The sequence below is a fragment of the Heterodontus francisci genome, chromosome 14, assembly GCF_036365525.1.
Source record: "Heterodontus francisci isolate sHetFra1 chromosome 14, sHetFra1.hap1, whole genome shotgun sequence".
NCBI classification, from domain to species: domain Eukaryota; kingdom Metazoa; phylum Chordata; class Chondrichthyes; order Heterodontiformes; family Heterodontidae; genus Heterodontus; species Heterodontus francisci.
Window position 1 is genome coordinate 104245486 of NC_090384.1, and position 25416 is coordinate 104270901.

The following is a 25416-nucleotide window of genomic DNA, read 5'->3' on the forward strand; positions in this document are numbered from 1 at the left end:
ATGGCAGATCATGCTCGAGGGGCCGAATGGTCTACTTCTGCTCCTATTTCTTATGTTCTGACTCAGGTGAGTTCAGGTAATACTCACCGAGTCAGGACTATGCGTTACTGTGTGATGCTGAACTACCACGATGGAGGTCCAGGTTTTTGAAATCCCCTAACATTTTTCACATACCAGCTGAGTTTTCTAAATTTACTAAATGCTTTGACACGGCACAGAGCATCGCGGTGAATTGTTTCACGCTTATTTAATCTCCATGGGCGCATCAATGATAAACAAGTTACCTTTGTAGCTCCATGACTTCCTCAGCAATCATCCGACCGATTTTACCAGCTCCAGCACGGGTCCCCCCAGGAATGCCGGGCACAGTGGTGAGGGCACGCTTTGAACTGGCTAGAGGGTGCGAGAGAAGGAGAAGAGTTCAGAAGCACTCAGGGCACAGTAGCATAGTGGTTATGCTACTGGAATAGTTTGAGCCCGGGATCTTCCAACACTGAGGCAGGATTGGAACCCCTGAGCTGAAGGACTTGGTCCCATGGCCAGTTAAACGAAATATAACTTGCATTTATATAGCACTTTTAATGTAGTAAAACATTCCAAGGCGCTTCACAGGAGCATAAAACAAAGTTTGACACCGAGCAACATAAGGAGATAGTAGGATAAATGGCCAAAAGCTTGGTCAGAGGTAACTTCTAGAAATGTCTTAAAGGAGAAGAGGGAGGTAGAGAAGCAGAGAGGTTTAGGGAGGTAGAGAAGCGGAGAGGTTTAGGGAGGTAGAGAAGCGGAGAGGTTTAGGGAGGTAGAGAAGCGGAGAGGTTTAGGGAGGTAGAGAAGCGGAGAGGTTTAGGGAGGTAGAGAAGCGGAGAGGTTTAGGGAGGTAGAGAAGCGGAGAGGTTTAGGGAGGTAGAGAAGCGGAGAGGTTTAGGGAGGTAGAGAAGCGGAGAGGTTTAGGGAGGTAGAGAAGCGGAGAGGTTTAGGGAGGTAGAGAAGCGGAGAGGTTTAGGGAGGTAGAGAAGCGGAGAGGTTTAGGGAGGTAGAGAAGCGGAGAGGTTTAGGGAGGTAGAGAAGCGGAGAGGTTTAGGGAGGTAGAGAAGCGGAGAGGTTTAGGGAGGTAGAGAAGCGGAGAGGTTTAGGGAGGGAATTCAAGAGCTTGGAGCCCAGTCAGTCGAAGGCACAGCCACCAATGATGGAGCGTTCAAAATTGGGAAAGCTCATGAGGCCAGAATTAGAAGACCGTTGATATCTCGGAAAGTTGTGGGGCTGGAGGAGATTACAGACATAGGGAGGGTTGAGGCCTTGGAGGGACCAGGAGCCAATGTAGGCCAGCGAGCACATGGGCGATGGACAAATGGGATTTGGTGCAGTTTAGGACACAGGTAACAGAAGTTTGGATGCCTCAATTTTACTGAGGGTGGAAGATGCAAAGCTAGCCAGGAGAGCATTGGAATAGTTTGGTCTGGTAGTTCTACCCAAACCTTCAGATTAGACTGATTTTCACAGCATTAAATCAGTATTTTCAAACTGTTGGACTTGCTGCACCCCACGGTACTGTGGCCAACTCCAGCAGATTTAGGGGGTCTGGAAACCGATTATCAAAATTTATTCACCACAAGCCAGGGATGAGCACTGGGATCTCCCCGCCCTGATTGGCTCAGATACTCCATTCACCAGCTGAGGCATTAGGGGAGGAGCTGAACATGCAAATTCAAAGAGCTGGCACAGGCTAGATGGGCCAAATGACCTCCTTCTGTGTCCTAAGAATCTATTGAATTTCAAGGAACACAGAAAATTAGTATGCAGGTACAGCAAGTAATTAGGAAGGCAAATGGCTTATTGGTCTTTATTGCAAGGGGATTGGAGCACAGGAATAAGGAAGTCTTACTACAATTGGACAGGGCATTGGCGAGACCAGGCCTGGAGGACTGTGTACAGTTTTGGTCTTCTTATTTAAGGAAGGATATTCTTGCATTGGAGGCAGAACCGTAAGGTTCACTAGATTGGTTTCTGATATGAGGGGATTGTTCTATGATGAGAGGCTGAGTAAATTGGGTCTATACTCTCTGGAGGTTTGAAGAATGAGAGGTGATCTCATTGAAACATACAGGATTCTGAAGGGGCTTGACAGGGTAGACACTGAGGAGTAGTTTCCCCTGGCTGGGGGATCGAGAACACGGGGACACAGTCTCAAGATAAGGGGACGATCATTTAGGACTGAGATGAGGAGAAATTTCTTCACTCAGAGGGTTGAGTGTCTTTGGAATTCCCCACCCCAGAGGGTTGTGGATGCTCCATCATGGAGTATATTTAAGGCCGAGATAATCAGATTTTTGATCTGTCAGAGAATCAAGGGATATGGGGAGCAGGTGGGAAGATGGATTGGAGATAGATCAGCCAGGATAGTATTCAATACAGAGCAGGCCCGAGGGGCTGTATAGTCTACTCCTGATCCTATTTTTTATGTTCACACACAAAGCAGAATTTTGCTTGAAATTACTAACTCTCTCTTTTGTTGAAATTCTTTAATCAAAGGATGGCTTCAAACAAATCTTGTTCACCCCATGAAAGACTGGATCAGGGAGCCTCAAAACTTCTTTACAATGTCTAACCATTCCAGGTGACTGTCTGCCAACCTTTTGGATTAATAGCAGACTAACTAAAAGCAACTTGCATTTATATAGCGCCTTTCACAATCTCAGGATGTCCCAAAGCGCTTTACAGCCAATGAAGTACTTTTGAAATGTGGTCACTGTTATGACACTGATGACACAAAGACAGATAGGAAAATAACTTGCGAAGAGGACATAAGGGGGCTGCAAAGGGTTAGAGATAGGTTAAGTGAGTGGGCAAAGACCTGGCAAATGGACAATAATGTGGAAAAATGTGAAATTGTCCATTTTGGCAGGAAGAATAAAAAAGAAGCCCTCCAGGAGCCAAGGTGCGCGGTGGTCCTCTCCCGGAGGCATCTTCAGCCCCCGCCACTGAACCCAACGCCTGGGGAAGAACAAAAATCCTGCCCTATTTCTGCTGAGTGGGGAGTTGAGGACTAGGGGGCAGAGTCTAAAAATTAGAGCCAGACCTTTCAGGAGTGAAATTAGAAAACACTTATGCACACAAAAGGTGTTAGAAGTTGTAACTCTTTTGCACAAACGGCAATTGATGCTGGATCAATTGTTAATTTCAAATTGGAGATTTTTTTATCCAATGGTATTAAGGGATATGGGGCAAGGGCAGGTATCTGGAGTTGAGGTACAGGAGCCATGATCTCACTGAATGGCAGAACAGGCTCGTGGGGCTGAATGGCCTCCTCCTGTTCCTAGCATCAGCTGTACACACTCAGCAGTCCAGGTAGTATCTGGGGAATTAGATTAGATTAGAGATACAGCACTGAAACAGGCCCTTCGGCCCACCGAGTCTGTGCCGAACATCAACCACCCATTTATACTAATCCTACACTAATCCCATATTCCTACCAAACATCCCCACCTGTCCCTATATTTCCCTACCACCTACCTATACTAGTGACAATTTATAATGGCCAATTTACCTATCAACCTGCAAGTCTTTTGGCTTGTGGGAGGAAACCGGAGTACCCGGAGGAAACCCACGCAGACACAGGGAGAACTTGCAAACTCCACACAGGCAGTACCCGGAATCGAACCCGGGTCCCTGGAGCTGTGCGGCTGCGGTGCTAACAACTGCGCCACTGTGCCGCCCTAACACAGGAGTCAGCTGACATTTCAGACCTCGATCCATCTGCAATTAAAACAAAATCGCCACACATTTTTTTAAAAAATTAAAATCCGCTCCATACCTTCTCCAGTCTGTAACATGCTATCCATGTTTGGTGGAGAGCCTGCAAGAGACATAGTGGCTGCATCCCCTCTATCCAGAGAGCTGGCACTGAAATTATAAGACAGTAGACAACGGTCAGTCACTTCCCTTGGGGCAGTGTTAAAGTTGCATCATTAAAGGGGACAGGGCAAGTGGATAAGGTGGTTAACAAGTACACAGGTTACCTCAGTTTATAAACAGAGGAACAGAATATAAAAGCAAAGAGATTATACTAAACTTTATTAATGACTGGTTAGGCTTTCAGTCAGAGTATTTTGGATATTTCTGGGCACCACACTTCAGGAAAGATGCCTCAGAAAGGGCATTGAGGAAATTTACCAGGATGTTAGCAGGAATGAGGGACGTCAGTTGTCAGGTGAGGCTGGAAAAGTTAGGGCTGTTCTCCTTGGAACGAGAAAGGTTAAGAGGTGAGTTGATAGAAGTTTTGAAGATGAGGAGAGGTTTTGAAAGAATAGATACTGTCCCCTCTGGTGAGTGAGTAAATAACCAAAACGCATAGCTTTAAAATCATTGGCAAATGATCTAGAGGAGGAATGTTTTTCAAAGAGTTGTCGGGATCTGGAACATTCAACATGAAAAGGTGATGTAAGCTTGATTCCATAAATAATTATAGAAGGGAGCTGGAGAGATCCTGGAGGATGAGGAACTTGCAGGGTTATAGACAAAAAGCAGGGAATTGGGACTAAGCACGGATGCTCTTTCAAAGGGCCAGCAGAGGCACAACGGGCCAAATGGCCTCCTCCTGCACAGTCAGTTTCTATGATTCCACTCTTACTCAGGCTCCCTGCTTCCATAGCCTGCTTAGGATTGTACCTGGAGAAGGTGCAAAAAATATTTACAAGGATAATGTCAGAACTGAGAGGATGCAAATATCAAGAAAGAGCGGGGCTCCGTCTTCTAAAAATACGACTCAAGCGTGACCCGAGAGTGGCCTTTAAGATTATGAAAGGGTTTGATAGGGTTGATGTAGAGAGGATGTTTTCACTTGCAGGGGAGACCAGAACTAGGGGTGATAAATATAAGATAGCCAGTAATAAATTCAATAGGAAATTCAGTCGAAACTTCTTTACCAGAGAGTGGTGAGAATGTGGAACTCACTACCACAGGGAGTAGTTGAGGTGAATAGTATATATACATTTAAGGGGAAGCTGGATAAACACGAGGGAGAAAGGAATAGAAGGATATGAAGATGAGGTGAGACAAAGAGGGGTGGGAGGAGGTTTGTGGAGCATAAACAGCAGCATGGAATAGTTGGGCCGAACGGCCTGTTTCTGTGCTGTAAATTCTAGAATAAATTCTACTGTGGGCCAGATTGATGGACCAGTGGGTCTTGTCCTGTTTGTCATGCAACAGCTATCGTCAACATCACTATAACAACTTGCTTTTATATAGTGCTGTTCATGTAGTAAAACATCCCAAGATACTTTATAGGAGCGCGATCAGACAGAATTTGACACGAAGGAGATAGTAAGGCAGGTGACCAAATGATTTGTCAAACAGGTAAGTTTGAAGGAGTGTCTTAAAGGAGGAGAGAGAGGTAGAGAGATGGAGAGGTTTAGGGAGGGAATTTCAGAGCTTAGGGCCCAGGCAGCTGAAGGCACGGCCACCAATGGTGGAATGATTAAAATCGAGGATGTGCAAGAGGCCAAGAGTTGGAGCATGCCGTTCTTGGAGGATTGTAGTGCTGGAGGACGGTACAGAGATAGGGAGGGACGAAACTATGAAGGGATTTAAAACAAGGAGGATAAGGAGGATAAGAGGCAGCATGGTTTTGTGAAGGGGAGGTCGTGTCTCTCTAATTTGATTGAGTTTTTTGAGGAAGTGACAAAGATGATTGATGAAGGAAGGGCAGTGGATGTTATCTATATGGACTTCAGTAAAGCCTTTGGCAAGGTCCCTCATGGCAGACTGGTACAAAAGGTGAAGTCACACTGGATCAGAGGTGAGCTGGCAAGATGGATACAGAACTGGCTCGGTCATAGAAGACAGAGGGTAACAGTGGAAGGGTGCTTTTCTGAATGGAGGGCTGTGACTAGTGGTGTTCCACAGGGATCAGTGCTGGGACCTTTGCTCTTTGTAGTATATATAAATGATTTGGAGGAAAATGTAGCTGGTCTGATTAGTAAAGTTTGCGGACGACACACAGGTTGGTGGAGTTGCGGATAGTGATGAGGATTGTCAGAGGATACAGCAGGATATCGATCGGTTGGAGACTTGGGCGGAGAAATGGCAGATGGAGTTTAATCCAGACAAATGTGAGGTAATGCATTTTGGAAGGTCTAATGCAGGTGGGAGGTATACAGTAAATGGCAGAACCCTTAGGAGTATTGACAGGCAGAGAGATCTGGGCGTACAGGTCCACAGGTCACTGAAAGTGGCAACGCAGGTGTAAAGGTAGTCAAGAAGGCATATGGCATGCTTGCCTTCATCGGTCGGGGCATAGAGTATAAAAATTGGCAAGTCATGTTGCAGCTGTACAGAACTTTAGTTAGGCCACACTTAGAATATTACGTGCAATTCTGGTTGCCACGCTACCAGAAGGACGTGGAGGCTTTGGAGAGGGTACAGAAGAGGTTTACTAGGATGTTGCCTGGTCTGGAGGGCATTAGCTATGAGGAGAGGTTGGATAAACTCGGATTGTTTTCACTGGAACGACGGAGGTGGAGGGGGCGACATGATAGAGGTTTACAAAGTTATGAGCGGCATGGACAGAGTGGATAGTCAGAAGCTTTTTCCCAGGGTGGAAGAGTCAGTTACTAGGGGACATAGGTTTAAGGTGTGAGGGGCAAAGTTTAGAGGGGATGTGCGAGGCAAGTTCTTTACACAGAGGGTGGTGAGTGCCTGGAACTTGCTGCCGGGGGAGGTGGTGGAAGCAGGTACGATAGCGACGTTTAAGAGGCATCTTGACAAATACATGAATAGGATGGGAATAGAGGGATACGGTCCCCGGAAGTGCAGAAGGTGTTAGTTTAGGCAGGCATCAAGATCGGCGCAGGCTTGGAGGGCCGAATGGCCTGTTCCTGTGCTGTACTGTTCTTTGTTCTTTGTCTAAAATGAAGGCTGTCTGGGAGCCAATGTAGGTCAGCGAGCACAGGGGGTGATGGGTGAGTGGGACTTGGTATGAGTTAGGATGCAAGCAGTTTTGGATGAACTCAAGTTTACAGAGGGTGGATGGGAAGCCGGCCAGAAGAGGGTTGGAACAGTGCTATTGAAAGATGAAGGAGACATCTGCCTTTCCCCCTAGCCATTTTCTGACCGTCTGTAAAAGGGTAGGAGGTCTCGGTACAGACTCCCACCTCCCCTCCCCCGCTCTCTCTACCCTCCCGCCAATAAAAACAAGCACAAAAAGCAACTTACAAAACAACAGTGTTAGTTGAAACAATATATTCAACTTCCTTAGTCCATGGGTTGAGGAAACTGAACCAGTAACTGCGCAGTGTGATAAAGGAACCATCCTTTAGTCGGAACTTGTAGCAGCTGGTGGTGATCTTGTCCCTACTTTGTAATACTGCAAACAAACAGATCAATGAGGTGAAAGGCAAATACTTTCTCCAGCTTTTAACACATCCTAAGACTGTAAACTAGGCTCTTGAAGCCATTAAGGCTACTCATGAGAAGTATTTACAGTTGATATCAGCAGCGGTCAAGCATTTCACGCATCTGTACTGTCCTCCCTCCGCCAGCTCAATTAGCAGAGGAGCTCGTCCATTCATTTTCAATGGTATTCACACACCACTGTTATGATTAGATTAGATTAGAGATACAGCACTGAAACAGGCCCTTCAGCCCACCGAGTCTGTGAAGACCATCAACCACCCATTTATACTAATCCTACACTAATTCCATATTCCTACCACATCCCCACCTGTCCCTATATTTCCCTACCACCTACCTATACTAGGGGCAATTGCTAATGGCCAATTTACCTATCAACCTGCAAGTCTTTGGCTTGTGGGAGGAAACCGGAGCACCCGGAGGAAACCCACGCAGACACAGGGAGAACTTGCAAACTCCACACAGGCAGTACCCAGAATTGAACCCGAGTCGCTGGAGCTGTGAGGCTGCGGTGCTAACCACTGCGCCACTGTGCCGCCCACAAACAGAACTTTCTAGACTCTGGATGATCAGAGAGAGTTACATGTCAACGTTGGCTCAGTTGGTAGCACTCTCGCCTCTGAGTCAGGAGGTTGTGGGTTTAAGTTCACTTCAGGGACTTGAGCACAAACATTTAGGCCGACGCTCCCAGTGCAGTACAGAGGGAGTGCTGCACTGTCGGAGGTGCTACCTTTTGGATGAGATATTAAACCGAGGCTCCAGTTTTCCCTCTCATGCCGATGTAAGACATCCCACGGCCACTATTTGAAGAAGAGCAGGGAAGTAGTCCCCGGTCTCCTGGTAAATCCATCAATATCCTTCAACCAACATCATTAAAAATTATCGAGCCATTAACACATTGCTATTCGGGGGAGCTTGCTGTGCACAAATCTGTTGCTGCATTTCCATAACAGTGGAGAAACTAATCGATTGGTTGGGACTGATTTTGAGATGTCCTGACATGATAAGATGCCATATAAACGAACGTTTTCTAATGCATTTTCTATCTGACAGAATTAAATAGGATTTAGAATGATAGGAGTTTGCTCTGGAATCAGTTCAGTTCTGACATACACCAACTTGCATTTATGTAGCACCTTTAACAGTACAACGAACCAAGGTACCTCACAGGAGAGTTATCAGGCAAAATTTGACACACAAGGGGACATTTGGACAAGTGACCAAAACTTCAAACAGGCAGGTTTAAGGAGTTTTATGGGAGGATAGACAGGTAGAGAGGTGGAGTGGTTTAGGGAGGGAATTACAGAGCTTAGGGTCCAGGCAGCTGAAGGCATGGCTGCCAATGGTGGAGTGATGGAAATCAGGGACGCTCAAGAGGCCAGAATTGGAGAAGTGCAGACATCTTACAGGGTTATGAGACTGCAGGAGGTTAGAGATAAGCGGAGAGAGGATATGGAGGGATTTGAAAAATCGAGGTGGAGCTGCACTGGGAGCCAATGTAGGTCAGCAAGCACAGGGGTGATGGTACGAGTTAGGATACGTTAGGGCAGCAGATGTTTTAGATGAGCTCAAGTTTACGGAAGGTTATGAGGTGGGACACAGCCTGTCCATTGTTCCAGTTCGGGGCAACTTCATTAGAAATCGGTCAGAAACAGGGTGTTGTCCTTGCCTTGTCGGTGGCATTCTGCAAGATGCACTATATCATCTTGGTGAAAATATTCATAACATGAGGTCCCAAGAAGCTCCTGTGGCAAATATCCCAGAATCACTGTTGCCCTGGAAACAGAAAAAAGGTGTCATTCAATCATGCTAACAGAAATACACCTGCACCACCAGTACAAAGGGAAAACATTAATTGAATCTTACAGCACAGGAGGCCATTTGGCCCATTGCAACTGTACTGGCTCTTTGAAAGAGCTATCCAATTATTCCCACTCCCCCAGCTCTTCCCCCATAGTCCTGCAAATTTTCCTTTTCAAGTATTTATCCAATTCCCTTTTGAAAGTTACTATTAGATCTGCTTCCACCGCCTTTTCAGGCCATGCATTCCAGATTCTAACAAATCGCTGTGTAAACAACTCATCTCCTTTCTGGTTCTTTTGCCATAGGAACATAGGAGCAGGAGTAGACCATTCAGCCCATCGAGCCTGCTTCGCCATTCAATACGATCATGGTTGATCATGCACTTCAATGCCTTTTTCCCACACTATTTTCATATCCCTTTATATTATTGGTATTTAGAAATCTGTTAATCTCTGCTTTAAACATACTCAATGACTGAGCTTCCACAGCCCTCTGGGGTAGAGAATTCTAAAGATTCACAACCCTCTGAGTAAAGAAATTTCTCCTCATCTCTGTCCCAAGTGGTTTCCCCCTTATTTTGAAATTGTGTCCCCTGGTTCTAGACTCCCCAAGCAGGGGAAACATCGTAGCTGCATCTACCCTGTCTATCCCTTTAAGTATTTTGCAGGTTTCAATGAGATTACCTCTCATTCTTCAAAACTCTAGAGAATACAGGCCCAGTTTACCCAATCTCTCTTCATAGAACAGTCCCGCCATCCTGGGAACAAGTCTGGTGAACCTTCGTTGCACTCCCTCTATGACAATAATATCCTACCTAAGGTAAGGGGACCAAAACTGCACACAGTACTCCAGGTGCAGTCTAACCAAGGTTCTATACAATTGAAGCAAGACTTCACTACTCCTGTACTCAAATCCTCTTGCGATAAAGGCTAACATACCATCAGCCTTCCTAATTGCTTGCTGCACCTGCATGTTAGCTTTCAGTGACTTATTGACGAGGACACCCAGGTCCCTTTGTACATCTGCACTTTCTAATCTCTTACCATTTAAGAAATATTCTGCACATCTATTCCTCCTACCAAAGTGGATAACTTCACATTTTTCCACATTATATTCTATCTGCCGTATTCTTGCCCACTCACTAAGTCTGTTCAAATCCCCTTGAAGCCACTTTGCATCTTCCTCACAAAACACATTCCCACCTAGTTTTGTGTCATCCACGAACTTGAAAATATTACATTTGGTCCCCACATCCAAATCATTGATAAAAATTGTGAAAAACTGTGGTCCCAAGTACTGATCCTTGCAGTACCCCATTAGTCACAACCTGCCAACGTAAGAATGACCCGTTTATTCTTATTCTGTTTTCTGCCTGTTAACCAATCCTTAATCCATGCCAGTTATTTTTTTTTTAGTTCATTCATGGGATGTGGGCATCACTGGCTAGGACAGCATTTATTGCCCATCCCTGATTGCCCTTGAGAAGGTGCTGGTGAACTACCTTCTTCAACCACTGCAGTCCATGTGGGGTAGGTACACCCACCATACTGTTCAGAAGCGAGTTCAAGGATTTTGACCCAGCGACAGTGAAGGAACCTCCTATCCCATGTGCTTTAATTTTGCTAACCAACCTCCTGTGGAGGGCTTTATCAAAAACCGTCTGAAAATCCAAGTATACCACGTCCACCGACTCCCCTTTATCAATTCTGTTAGTAACATCCTCAAAAACCTCCAACAGGCTCGTCAAACATGATTTCCCATTCATAAATCCATGTTGACTATGCCCAATCAGATCATTATTATCCAAGTGTCCTTTTATCACATCCTTCAGAATAGATTGTAGCATTTTCCCTACGACTGATGTAAGGCTAACAGGTCTGTAGTTCCCTGTTTTCTCTCTCCGTCCCTTCTTAAATACTGGGGTGACATTTGCAACATTCCAAACTGCAGGAACCATTCCAAAATCTATAGAATTTTGGAGGATGATCACCAATCCATTCACTATGTCCATAGCTACCTCTTTCAACACTCTGGGATGTAGAATATCAGGTCCTGGGAACTTATCAACCTTCAGCCCCATTAATTTCTCCAATACAACCTTCTTACTAATACTAATTTCCTTCAATTCCTCATTTCCCCTAATCCCTTGGATCTCTAATTCTGGGAGATTTCTTCTATCTACTTTGTGTCTGTCTTCACTGAGGAAATCATTTAGTTTCTCTGCCATTTCTCTATTCCCCATTATAAATTTTCCTGACTCTGCCTCTAATGGACCCACATTTGTCTTAGCCAAACGTTTCCTTTTTACGTACCGATAGAAGCTTTTACAGTCCGTTTTTATATTTTTTGCTTGTTTACATTCATATTCTATTCTCCCTTCATCAGTTTCTTGGTTCTCCTTTGCTGTATTCTAAAATCCTCCCAATCCTCAGGTTTACTACTATTTCTGGCAACTTTATAAGCCTTTTCTTTTAGTCTTATACAATCCTTAACTTCCTTTGTTAGCCACGGTTGACTGACTTTTCTTTTTGGGTTTTTGTGCCTTGAAGGAATGTATAGTTGCTGTAAACTATGTAATATTTCTTTAAAGACTATCCATTGCCTATGTACTGTCATACCTTTTAATGTATTTTCCCAATCCACCTCAGCCAATTTGCCCCTCATGCCGTCATAATTTCCTTTGTTCAAATTTAACATCCTGGCTTCAGATTGAACTACCTCACTTTCAAAGATAATGTAAAATTCTATCATATTATGGTTACTCATCCCTAAAGATTCTTTTACAACAAGGATACTAATTAGCCCTTTCTCATTACATAATACTAGATCTAAAATAGCCTGTTCTACAGTCGCTCCTCAACATACTGCTCTAGAAAACCATCCCTAACACACTCCAGAAACTTGTCCTCCACAGCATTAGTGCTCATTAGGTTTACCCAGTCTATATGCAGATTGAAGTCACCCATGATCACTGTATTAACCATGCTACATGCTTCTCTAATCTCCTGATTAATACCATGCCTCACACTACCATTACTGTTTGGTGGCCTATAAACAACTCCTACCAATGTTTGCTCCCACTTTTCTTAAACCTATTTCCTCTGGCTATTGACCCTCCTGCCAGTGGATACATTTTTGATTAAATTTATTCACAGGATGTGAACATCACTGGAAAAAGGTCAGCATTTATTGTCCATTTCTAATCGCCTTTGTGATCCAACAGAGTGGTTTGCTAGGCCATTTCAGAGGGCAGCTAAGAGTCAGCCACATTGCTGTGGGTCTGGAGTCACGCGTAGGCCAGACTGGGTAAGGATGGCAGATTTCCTTCCCTCAAGGACATTAGTGAAGCAGACGAGTTTTTACAACAATCCAATAGTTTCACAGTCACCATTATTGAGACTAGCTTTTCATTCCAGATTTATTTAATGTTATCCTGTACAGTTTCTCCCTATTTACTCCATCAAACCCCTCATAATTCTGAATGCCGGCTTTTAACATATTTCGCACCTTTGGTCCACAAACACAAATTTCCCATCTATTGCGTGTCGGGACACGTACTCCGTTGATTTTACTCTTATCTCGCCACTGATTGGCTGTGGTATGATGTGAGGATGCAACCGCCCAATGGCGACGAGGCAGCTTAAGTTGCAGCCTTCGTTGTCTGGCTCACTGTCTTCGTCCAATCCCATCTTCGTGGGCGGCCAACTCTTCAGGTAGCCACTGCTGTGAATGGTGCAGAAACTCTTGCGGTCAGCTGCAAGACACAAGTAGGGTGGAAGCTTCAACATGAATTCTTCTTCTGTTACAGTGCGAGATGATGCATGAACCATGTACAAACACCAACTTGCATTTATATTGCACCTTTAAAAGTAGTTATAAAGTCCCATGACACTTCACTGATCCGTAAATCAAACAACATTTGACACTGAGCAACATAAAGAGATATTAGGACAGGCGAGCAAAATCTTAGCCAAAGAGATAGGTTTTAAGGAGAGTCATAAAAGGAGGAGAGGTTTAGGGAGGGGGTTCCATAGCTAAGGGCCCAGGCAGCTGAAAGCACAGCTGCTAACGGTGGAGCGATTAAAATCAGGGATGCGCAAGAGACCAGAAATGGAGGGAGAGTAGATATCTAGAAGGGTTGTGGAGCTGGTGGAGATTAGAGATAGGGAAGGGTGAGGCTACGAAGGGATTTGAACACTAGAATATATTTCACATCCTCAATACTATAACCTGAAGCATGATGGTTATGCTACTGGACTAGTAATGCACAGGCCTAGACCAATGATCCTTTCGAAAGCAACTTCAAATCCCCCCTTTTGGCACTTTCAGAATTCAAATTCAGTTTTGAAAAATCTGCAACTTAAAAGCTGGTAACAGTGAAAGTGGCCATGAAGCTGTTGGACTATCATCCAAACTCAACTGGTTCACAATATCCCAGTTGAGGAACAACCTCTCGGTCTATAATTAGCACTTGAATGAGGTACCATTGGGAAGCCAGTTCCCATGCAACAGATCTCAGGTAGGATACCCCAGACCCACTCCATCACCAAGACCACCTACTCCCACCTCTAACATCACCTGTCTCTGCCTCAGCTCACCTGTAACTGCAACATACATCCATGCCTTTGTTACCTTCAGGCTTGGATATTCCAACACTCTCCTTGCCAGCATCCCACCTTGCACCCTCCATAAACCTGAGGTCATCCAAAACTCTGCTGCTCATATCGCAATGCACACAAAGTCCCGTTCACCCATCACCCACTGTGCTCTCTGATCAACACTGGCTCCTGGTTAAGCAACACCCCGATTTTAAAATTCTCATCCTTAGTTTCAAATTAGTTTATGGCCTCATCCCTCCCCCTCTCTGTAACCTCCTCCAGCCCTCCAACTCAGAGATATCTGAGCTCCTCCAGTTCTGGCCTCTTATGCATCTCCCATTTTAATTGCTCCACCATTGGCAGCCATGCCTTCAGTTGCCTCAGCCTGAATCTCTGCAACTCCCATCTCCCCCCCCCCCCCCCCCCCCCCCCCCCCCCACAACCTGCCCATCTCTATACCTCTCTCCTCCTTCAAGCTGCTCCTTATGTGGCTCAGTGTAAAATTTTGTTTAATCATTTCTATGAAGCATTTTGGGTCATTTTACTATGTTAAAGGTGCTACATAAATGCAAGTTGTTGAATAGGTCCTTTCAAGAGAAGAACATAAGAAATAGGAGCTGGAATAGACAATACGGTCCCTTCAGCCAGCCCCGTCATTCAACAAGATCACGGCTGATCATCCATCTCAACTCCACTTTCCCACATTATACCCATATCCCTTTATTTCCTTACTATCCAAAAATCTATCAAATGCAGTCTTGCATATACTCATTGACCAAGCATGCACAGCCTTTTAGGGTACAGAATTCCAAAGATTTCCTCCGAGTGAAGAAACTTCTCCATACCTCAGTCTAAAATGGCCAATTCCTTATCCCGAGACTGTGACCCAGTGCCATGTGCAAGTGAGTATAGAAATAGAAGGAAAAGACAGATGAATGTGTGGCTGGAAAGATGGTGCAGGAGGGAGGGCTTCAGATTCCTGGGACATTGGGACCGGCTCTGAGGGAGATGGGACCTGTACAGGCCGGACGGGTTGCACCTGAACAGAGCCAGGACTGGGTTCCTTGCGGGACGTTTTGCCAGTGCTGTTGGGGAGGGTTTAAACTAAATTGGCAGGGGGATGGGGACCTGAGGGTAGACTCAGTTGGGACAAAATCAGAAATTAAAATGGAAGGCAGAAAATTAATGGATGAGTCGGGAAGACAGAGGAAACAAAGGTTAGAAAATAAAGAAAAGAATTTGGCAGTGCTCAAGGGTATCTATTTCAATGCAAGGAGTATAGCAAATAAAGCAGATGAGCTGAGGGCACATATAGACACATGGTAGCATGATATCATAACTATTACAGAAACATGGCTTAAGGAGGGACAGGAATGGCAGCTCAACATTCCTGGTTACAGGGTTTTCAGACGCGATAGGGAGGGGGATAAGAAAGGAGGGGAGTAGCAATTTTGGCCAAGGAAACTATTACAGCTGTGAGGAGGGATGATATGTTGGAAGGTTCATGAAATGAAGCAATATAGATTGAGCTAAGGAACAAAAAAGGGGCAATAACACTGCTGGGAGTGTACTATAGACCCCCAAACAGTCAGAGGGAGATAGAAGAGCAGATATGTAGGCAAATCTCTGAGAAGTGCAAGAACCATAGGGCAGTAATAGTAGGGGACTTTAACTACCCCAATATTAACTGGGATAGTTTTAGTGTGAAAGGAATTGAGGGAACAGAATTCTTGAGGTGCATTCAGGAGAACTTTTTTGCCCGGTATGTAGCAAATCCAACAAGAGAGGGCGCAGTTTCAGACTTAGTTTTAGGAAATGAAGATGGGCAGGTGGAAGGAGTGGCAGTGGGAGAGCATTTTGGTGGTAGCGATCATAATTCAGTCAGTTTTAACATAATTATGGAAAAGGACAGAGATAGAACAGGAGTTAGAGTTCTCAATTGGGGCAAGGCCAATTTTACTAAACTGAGGAGTGATTTAGCGAAAGTGGACTGGAAACAGCTACTTAAAGGTAAATCAGTGTCAGAACAGTGGGAGGCATTCAAAGGGGAGATTCAAGGGGTTCAGAGTAAACATGTTCCCACAAAGTAAAAGGGTGAGACGGTCAAATCTACAGCCCCCTGGATGTCAAGGAGCCTACAGGGTAAGATAAAGCAGAAAAAGGAAGCTTATGTCCGACACCGAGAACTCAATACTACAGAAAGCCGAGAGGAGTGTAGAAAGTGGAGGGGTGAAATCAAAAAGGATATTAGGAAAGCAAAGAGAGGGCATGAAAGAATATTGGCAAGCAAAATCAAGGTGAACCCAAAGATGTTTTATCAATACATTAAGAGTAAGAGGATAACTAAGGAGAGAGTAGGGTCCATAAAAGACCAAAAAGGTAACCTATGTGTAGGGGCGGAAGATGTTGGTACGGTTCTTAATGAATACTTTGCATCTGTCTTCACAAAATAGGGGGACGAAGCAGATGTTGTAGTTAGGGAGGAGGAGTGTGAAGTATTGGATGTGATCAACATAGGGAGAGAGGAAGTATTAATGGGATTAGCATCCTTGAAAGTTGATAAATCACCAGGGCCAGATGAAATGTACCCGAGGCTGTTAAAAGAAGCAAGAGAAGAAATAGCAGATGATCTGACCATCATTTTCCAATCCTCACTGGATACAGGTGTGGTGTCAAAGGATTGGAGAACTGCTAAGGTTGTACCTCTGTTTAAAAAGGGAGCGAGGGATAGACCGAATAATTACAGGCCAGTAAGTCTAACCTCAGTAGTGGGCAAATTATTGGAATCTATTCTGAGACACAGGATAAACTGTTATTTAGAAAGGCACAGATTAATCAAGCAGAGTCAGCATAGATTTGTTAAGGGAAGATCTTGTTTGACCAACTTGGTGGAATTTTTTGAAGTAACAAGGAAGATAGATGAGGGTAGTGCAGTTGTTGTGGTCCACATGGATTTTACAAATGGTTTTGACAAGGTCCCACGTTGCAGACTGATTAAAAAACTAAAATCCCATGGAATCCAGGGAAATGCAGCAAGGTGGATACAAAATTGGCTCAGTGGCAGGAAACAAAGGGTAATTGTTGACAGCTGTTTTTAGGACCATAGGGCTGTTTCTAGTGGCATTCCGCAGAGCTAAGTACTGGGTCCCCTGCTTTTTGTGGTATATATTAATGATTTGGACGTAAATGTAGGGGGCATGATCAAGAGGTTTTCCGAAAACACAAAGATTGGCCATGTGGTAGATAGCGAGGAGGATAGCTGTAAGTTGCAGGAAGATATCGATGGTCTGGTCAGATGGGCAGAAAAGTGGCAACTGGAATTCAACCTGGAGAAGTGTGAAGTGATGCATTTGGGGAGATCAAACAAGGCAAAGGAATACACAATTAATGGGAAAATATGGAGAAGTGTAGAGGAAGTGAGGGACCTTGGAGTGAATGTCCACAGATCCCTGAAGATAGCAGGACATGTCGTTAAGGTGGTTAAGAAGTCACATGGAATCCTTTCCTTTATTTGCTGAGGTATAGAATATAAGAGCAGGGAGGTTATATGCTGGAACTGTATAACTCAGTGGTTAGGCCACAACTTGAGTACTGTGTGCAGTTCTGGTCACCTCATGATATGGGGAGGCGGTGGCATAATGGTATTATCACTGAACTAGTAACCCAGAGACCCAGGGTATTGATCTGGAGACATGGGTTCGAATCCCACCACAGCAGAAGGTAGAATTTGAATTTAATTAATAAATCTGGAATTAAAAGCTAGTCTAATGATGGCCATGAAACCATTGTCGATTGTTGTAAAAATCCATCTGGTTCACTAACATCCTTCAGGGAAGGAAATCTGCCGTCCTTACCTGGTCTGGCCTACATGTGACTCCAGACCCACAGCAATGTGGTTGACTCTTACATGCCTTCTGAAATGGCCTAGCAAGCCACTCAGTTGTATCTAACTGCTAAAAGTCAATAAAGGAATGAAACCAGATGGACCACCCAGCATCGACCTAGGCACCGGAAACGACAACGGCAAACCCAGCCCTGTCGACCCTGCAAAGTCCTCCTTACTAACATCTGGGGGCTTGTGCCAAAGTTGGGAGAGATGTCCCACAGACTAGTCAAGCAACAGCCTGACATAGTCATACTCACGGAATCATACCTTACAGATAATGTCCCAGACACTGCAATCACTATCCCTGGGTATGCCCTGTCCCACCAGCAGGACAGACCCAGCAGAGGTGATGGCACAGTGGTATACAGTAGGGAGGGAGTTGCCCTGGGAGTCCTCAACATCGACCCAATGAAGTTTCATGGCATCAGGTCAAACATGGGCAAGGTAACCTCCTAATGACTACCACCCTCCCTCAGCTGATGAGTCAGTATTCCTCCATGTTGAGCACCACTTGGAGGAAACACTGAGGGTGGCAAGGGCACAAAATGTACTCTGGGTGGGGGACTTCAATGTCCATCACCAAGAGTGGCTCGGTAGCACCATTACTGACCGAGCTGGCCGAATACTAAAGGACATAGCTACTAGACTGTGGCAGGAGGTGGGGGAAACAACACGACGGAAAAACATGCTTGACCTTGTCCTCACCAATCTGCCTGTCGCAGATGCTTCTGTCCATGACTATATTGGTAGGAGTGACCATCGCACAGTCCTTGTGGAGACGAAATCCCGCTTTCACATTGAGGATAAGGTGCGAGAGGCAAAGTTTAGAGGGGATGTGTGAAGCAAGTTCTTTACACAGAGGGTGGTGAGTGCCTGGAACTTGCTGCCGGGGGAGGTGGTGGAAGCAGGTACGATAGCGACGTTTAAGAGACATCTTGAAAAATATATGAATAGGATGGGAATAGAGGGATACGGACCCCGGAAGTGCAGAAGGTTTTAGTTTAAACAGGCATCATGATTGGCGCAGGCTTGGAGGGCCGAATGGCCTGTTCCTGTGCTGTACTGTTCTTTGTTCTTTGATACCTTCCATCGTGTTGTGTGGCACTATCACCATGCTAAATGGGATAGATTTCAAACAGATCTAGCAATGCAAATCTGGGCATCCATGAGGTGCTGTGGACCATCAGCAGCAGCAGAATTGTACTCAACCACAATTTGTAACCTCATGGCCCGGCATATCCCCCACTCTACCACAACCATCAAGCCAGGAGACCAACCCTGGTTCAAAGAAGAGTGCAGGAGGACATGCCAGGAGCAGCACCAGGCATACCTCAAAATGAGGTGTCAACCTGGTGAAGCTACAATCCAGGACTACTTGCATGCCAAACTGCACAAGCAGCATGCAATAGACAGAGCTAAGCGATCCCATAAGCAACGATCAGACCAAAGCTGTGCAGTCCTGCCACGTGCAGTCGTGAATGGTGGTAGACAATTAAACAACTAACTGGAGGAGGTGGCTCCACAAATATCCCCATCCTCAATGATGGGGGGAGCCCAGCACATCAGTGCGAAAGATAAGGCTGAAGCATTTGTAACAATCTTCAGCCAGAAGTGCCGAGTTGATGACCCATCTCGGCCACCTCCTGAAGTCCCCAGCATTACAGATGTCAGACTTCATCCAATTCGTATTCACTCCACGTGATATCAAGAAACGATTGGAGGCACTGGATACTGCAAGGACTATGGGACAATATTCCGGCAATAGTACTGAAGACCGATGCTCCAGAACTTGCCACACTCTGAGCCAAGCTGTTCCAGTACAGCTAAAACACTGGCATCTACCCGGCAATGTGGAAAATTGCCCAGGTATGTCCTGTACACAAAAAGCAGGACAAGTCCAACCTGGCCAATTACCGCCACATCAGTCTACTCTCGATCATCAGTAAAGTGATGGAAGGTGTCATCAACAGTACCATCAAGCAGCATTTGCTCAGTGATGTTCAGTTTGGGTTCCGCCAGGGCCACTCAGCTCCTGACCTCATTACAGCCTTGGTTCAAACATGGACAAAAGAGCTGAACTCAAGAGGTGAGGTGAGAGTGACTGCCCTTGACATCAAGGCAGCATTTGACCGAGTATGGTATCAAAGAGCCCTAGCAAAACTGGAGTCAATGGGAATCAGGGGGAAACTCCCTGCTGGCTGGAGTCATACATTGCGCAAAGGAAGATGGTTGTGGTTGTTGGAGGTCAAATCATCTGAGCTCCAGGACATCACTGCAGGAGTTCATCAGGGTAGGGTCCGAGGCCCAACCATCTTCAGCTGCTTCATCAATGACCTTCCTTCAGTCATAAGGTCAGAAGTGGGGATGTTCGCGTATGATTGCACAATGTTCAGCACCATTCGCGACTCCTCAAATACTGAAGCAGTCCGTGTAGAAATGCAGCAATACCTGGACAATATCTAGGCTTGGGCTGATAAGTGGCAAGTAATATTTGCGCCACACAAGTGCCAGGCAATGAACATCTCCAACAAGAGAGAATCTAACCATCTCCACTTGACATTCAATGGCATTGCAATCGCTGAGTCCCCCACTATCAACATCATAGGGGCTACCATTGACCAGAAACTGAACTGGAGTAGCCATATAAATACTGTGGCTACAAGAGCTGGTCAGAAGCTAGGAATCCTGTGGCGAGTAACTCACCTCCTGACTCCCCAAAACCTGTCCACCATCTACAAGGCACAAGTCAGGAGTGTGATGGAATACTCTCCACTTGCCTGGATGGGTGCAGCTCCAACAACACTTAAGAAGCTCAACACCATCCAGAACAAAGCAGCCCGCTTGACTGACACACCATCCACAAACATTCACTCCCTCCACCACCGACGCACAGTGGCAGCAGTGTGTACCATCTACAAGATGCATTGCAGCAACACACCAAGGCTCCTTAGACAGCACCTTCGAAACCCGCGACCTCTACCACCTCGAAGGACAAGAGCAGCAGATGCATGGGAACACCACCACTTGCAAGTTCCCTTCCAAGTCACACACCATCCTGACTTGGAACTATATCGCCGTTCCTTCACTGTCGCTGGGTCAAAATCCTGGAACTCCCTTCCTAAAAGCACTGTGGGTGTACCTACCCCACATGGACTGCAACGGTTCAAGAAGGCAGTTCACCACCACCTTCTCAAGGGCAATTAGGGATGGGCAATAAATGCTGGCATAGCCAGTGACGCCAACATCCCATGAATGAAAAAAAAAATTCCAGAAAGGATGTAATTGCACTAGAGAGGGTACACAGGAAATTTACGAGGATGTTCCCAGGACTGGAAAAATGCAGCGATGAGGAAAGATTGGATAGGCTGGGGTTGTTCTCCTTGGAACAGAGAAGGCTGAGGGGAGATCTGATTGAAATGTACAAAATTTTGAGGGGCCTGGATAGAGTGGAGGTGAAGGGTCTATTCACCTTAGCGGAGAGGCCAGTGACGAGGGGACATAGATTTAAAATGATTGGTAGAAAAATTAGAGGGGAGATGAGGAAAAACTTTTTCACCCAGAGGGTGGTGGGGTCTGGAACTCTGCCTGAAAGGGTGGATGAGGCAGAAACCCTGAACTCATTCAAAAGGAGTCTGGATATGCACCTCAAGTGCTGTAATCTGCAGGCATACGGACCAAATGCAGGAATGTGAGATTCGAATAGGTGGATCGTTTTTCATCAGGCACAGACACAATGGGCCAAGTGGCATCTTTCTGTGCCTTAAACTTTCTATGATTCTATGATCAGAGTTCTAAACACTCCAGCTTGGGAAAACAGCCACTCAGCATATATCCTGTTAAGCACTCTAAGAAATGTATTCATTTCAATGAGATCATCTCTCATTCTTCAAAGATCCAGAGAATATCAGCCCATTCTACTCAATCTCTTCTCATAGGACAACCCTCTCATCCCAGCAATCAATCTAGTGAACCTTTGTTGAACTTCCCCTCAGGCAAGTATATCCTTCCTTATGCAAGGAGACAAAAACTAGATACTCTACTCTAGATGTGGCCTCACCAAAGCCCTATATAATTGCAGCAAGACTTCCCTATTATTATACTCCAATCCCTTTGTAATAAAGGGCAACATACCATTTGCCTTCTTAATTGCTTGCTGTACCTGCATGTTGACTTTCTGAGAGAACAGTGAAGCATAAGCAAAACATGATACATTACCTTTCTTCTTGGAGCAATTCGAGGTAAAGTCCTTGTCCTCTAACTTGACCGAAGGCCTGTTGCATTTCATCCGACAGAAGAATGAACGCCTTGCCCCAGAACACAATCGGGAGGGTCCCGGAGTTATGTCCGTCTTGACCGGCAAGCCAGCTGATTGTAGAGAACAAGGCAGGATAACAAAAGAACATAACTTCAACCATTTAGGCTGAAAGGAAAGATGTCCAGCTCACAATAACCAGCAAGTGTCTGAAGGATTAATAAAACCAAATTGCATACTAATAAAACAGAGAAGGAATGTAGGAATTGAGACACAAAAAAAGACCATCCAGTTCACTTTCTATCTACAAAAGCAAAATACTGTGGATGCATGAAATCTGAAAAAACAGAAAATGCTAGAAAAACTCAGCAGATCAGGCAGCATCTGTGGAGAGAAAAATAGTTAATGCTTCAGGTCGATGACCTTTCATCTGAACTCCTGCCATCCTGGTAGTCACATGATCCAATGATAATGGAGTTGTTGACCAATCACAGCGATCAATCTCCATCAATGAGTCTACAACAGTCCCAGACATGAGGGGAGGAAAACCCCCAGCGATAGAGCTTTGGGAACCTTGCACTCACCACACGTTATGTCTCACATTACTCACAGACTGCGTCCCAAAATATTACCAGAGAGAAATATCTAATTACCATTCGAATGAATCTACACTATCTGTTTCCACTGTCTCCCTCAGGATCCTATTCCACAGATTGACCACTTGCTCACTGGAATATTGTTCCCACAGATTAGCTTTAAACTTACTCCCTTCAAGTGCAGGGTAGAAAGGATAAATCTCATTGGTGCAGATTGTTTGACATATTGATGTCTCCACGATAACAAATACTAGGAAAATGCAGAGATATTTTGTTTTCATTGGCCATCTTTATTTTGTTTGTGTGTTTTTATTCTATATCCTGCCTTTACTGGTTGGCGGCCGCTGCTGCTTCTACAGAAGAAGTGTAGGGTCTTACTTTTGGCATCTATTAGCCTCTCCCTCGGAGCTGTATCGAACGAGGAAAGCTGCTCTTTTACTTTGGCAATATCCTTCGGGTGGAGGTAGTCAAACAAACTCTGACCAATCAGATCCGTCTGCAAATCAAGCACAGGAAAAGATCATTTAAAGAGAGACTCTCAATCCCAAATTTATGCTGCATCGCCAGAGCACTCCCAAAAGTGCTTCACAATCGATGTTAAGTTCAATCTTAAGTTCAATGCATTTGGCTGCACAGCTTTTTGTACATAGCAAGATCCCACAAATGGCAATGAGACAGACAACCAGTTTGTGTGGGATTTTTTGGGGGTATTGGTTGAAGTTTGGAATTTTGACCCAAGACACCAGGAGAGCTCCTCTGCTCTTTTTCGAATAGCGCTGTGGGATCTCCAACTCCCACCTGAACAGATGGACAGGAACTAGGCTTGACCTCCCATCTGCACTACCTTGGTCCTGCACTGAAATTTTCAGGTTAGATCTGGAGAGGGCTTGAGCCCATGAGCTTGTCACTGAGGCCACAGACCTGTCTTTTGGGCCAAGTTCCTCTCTACGGGCTGGCCCAACAAATTATTCGGGATGCAAAAGGCTAAACCTTCCACAGTGACTCATCGAGATCTTCTATCACATCCATGAGTCAAACCGGCAACTGCCAAGTTCATTGCTGGTCTACACCAAATTAGTTGCTCTCTAAAGGGGCAGCAGTAGAGGCTCTACAATGAGCCAGGATAGTCCTGGATTAGTAAGGGGTATATCAGCCAAGATTCCTCACCTCTCTCGTCACTATCCAGCATTAAATGCCCATTTGGGTCAGAACAGGATTGACTCAATTGTAATGCCCAGTCTTTGAAAGAAAGAACTTGCATTTCTCTAGTGCCTTTCACTGCCTCAGGATGTCCCAAATGGATTTATGGCCAATGAGGTACTTTTGAAGTGTAGTCGCTGTTGTAATGTAGGATGTGCCACAGCCATTTGTGCACAGCAAGCTCCCACAAACAACAATGCGATGATGACCAGATAATCTGTTTCACTGATGCTGATTGAGAAATAAATATTGGCCAGGTCATCGGGGAGAACTCCCCTGATCTTTTTCAATATAGTGGCTGTGGCATTTTTTAGGTCCAACTGAGAGAGAAGATGGGGCCTCGGTTTAATGCCTCATCTGGAAGATGGAACCTCCAACAGTACAGCACTCCCTCAGTACTGTACTAGGAGTGTCAGCATAGATTTTTTGCTCAAGTCTTTAAAGCAGGACTTGAACACACAACCTTCTGACACAAATGTGAGTGGCAACGACAGAGCCAAGTTTAGACTATTACACTTTCAATAACAAAAGACATAAGTTTTAAGATTGAAAAAAGATTCCATATTGTAATCATTTTAAACTTTCAATAAAACAAATTACCCACAACCAGCCGATCGTACCTGTGCCACCTCTTTTAAAAAGCTAGTCAATTAGTCCCCATTCCCCTACTGTCCCCGTAGCCCTGATTTTTTTTCCCCTTTTCAAGTGTGTGTGCAATTTCCTTTTGAAAGTTATTATTGAATCTGCTTCCACTGCCCTTTCAGACAGCGCATTCCAGATCACAACAACTCACTGTGTTAAAAAAAAAATCCTTATCTTCCCTCTGGTTCTTTTACCAATTATCTTAAACTGTGTCCCAAAATACGAACTAAATTTTTATGGCTGAAGTCACTCCTGCGTCTGAGTTGAGCTTTGTAGTTGGTGGAGAGGCTTCCATTGTATCAAATGTAGAGAATATATTTAATTGCTACAAACATTACATCAATAGAACCACAGTATATAACAAGGCCATACAGCCAACTGCGCCTCTCCTGGTGCTAGCTCTTCAACTGGACTAGTCTCATCCCAATTCCCCTGCTCCTCCCTTTTATCCTTTTACATTCTTCCTCACTGAACTCAAGATTTCAGTTAAACTCCAGGCTACAAACGTCTCAGTATTGTGGAGACCTTGTCAGTGGAGCTATAACGTTGGAGAGATCTGTGCCCATTACAAGACTCGAGTCACTTTGTGGTTGTGCAACTTTACCCCCTGTGCCCATTACGAGACTCGAGTCACTTTGTGGCTGTGCAACTTTACCTCCTGTGCCCATTACAAGACTCGAGACACTTTGTGGCTGTGCAACTTTACCCCCTGTGCCCATTAAGAGACTCGAGTCACTTTGTGGCTGTGCAACTTTACCCCCTGTGCCCATTACAAGACTCGAGTCACTTTGTGGCTGTGCAACTTTACCCCCTGTGCCCATTACAAGACTCGAGTCACTTTGTGGTTGTGCAACTTTACCTGGCTGTAGTTGAGGATTTTGAAAACCGATTCAGACACAAAAAGTATCTTTCCTCTGTCGCAACCCACAACAAAAAGAAATCCGTCAGCTGCCTGTGGGAACAGCAGATAGTTTAGTGAGTGAACATCCTCCAATAAAGAGCCAATACCCATCCCCCTTTCCCTCCGATACA

General features: G+C 45.1%; 1 protein-coding gene across 6 annotated transcripts in view; it reads right to left on the reverse strand.

The window, feature by feature from the left end:
- LOC137377194 (basic helix-loop-helix ARNT-like protein 1) overlaps nt 1-25416 on the reverse strand; it is a 73090-nt gene that overhangs the window by 21609 nt on the left and 26065 nt on the right. For all 6 annotated transcript variants that reach the window (XM_068046661.1, XM_068046662.1, XM_068046665.1 and 3 more), the window contains 8 exons: nt 25244-25336; nt 22921-23038; nt 21910-22059; nt 12718-12964; nt 9077-9183; nt 7210-7360; nt 3812-3900; nt 285-393 (listed from right to left, as the gene is read on the reverse strand). In XM_068046661.1, the coding sequence (XP_067902762.1) occupies nt 285-393; nt 3812-3900; nt 7210-7360; nt 9077-9183; nt 12718-12964; nt 21910-22059; nt 22921-23038; nt 25244-25336 (1064 nt within the window). The remainder of the gene's footprint in view (nt 1-284; nt 394-3811; nt 3901-7209; nt 7361-9076; nt 9184-12717; nt 12965-21909; nt 22060-22920; nt 23039-25243; nt 25337-25416) is intronic.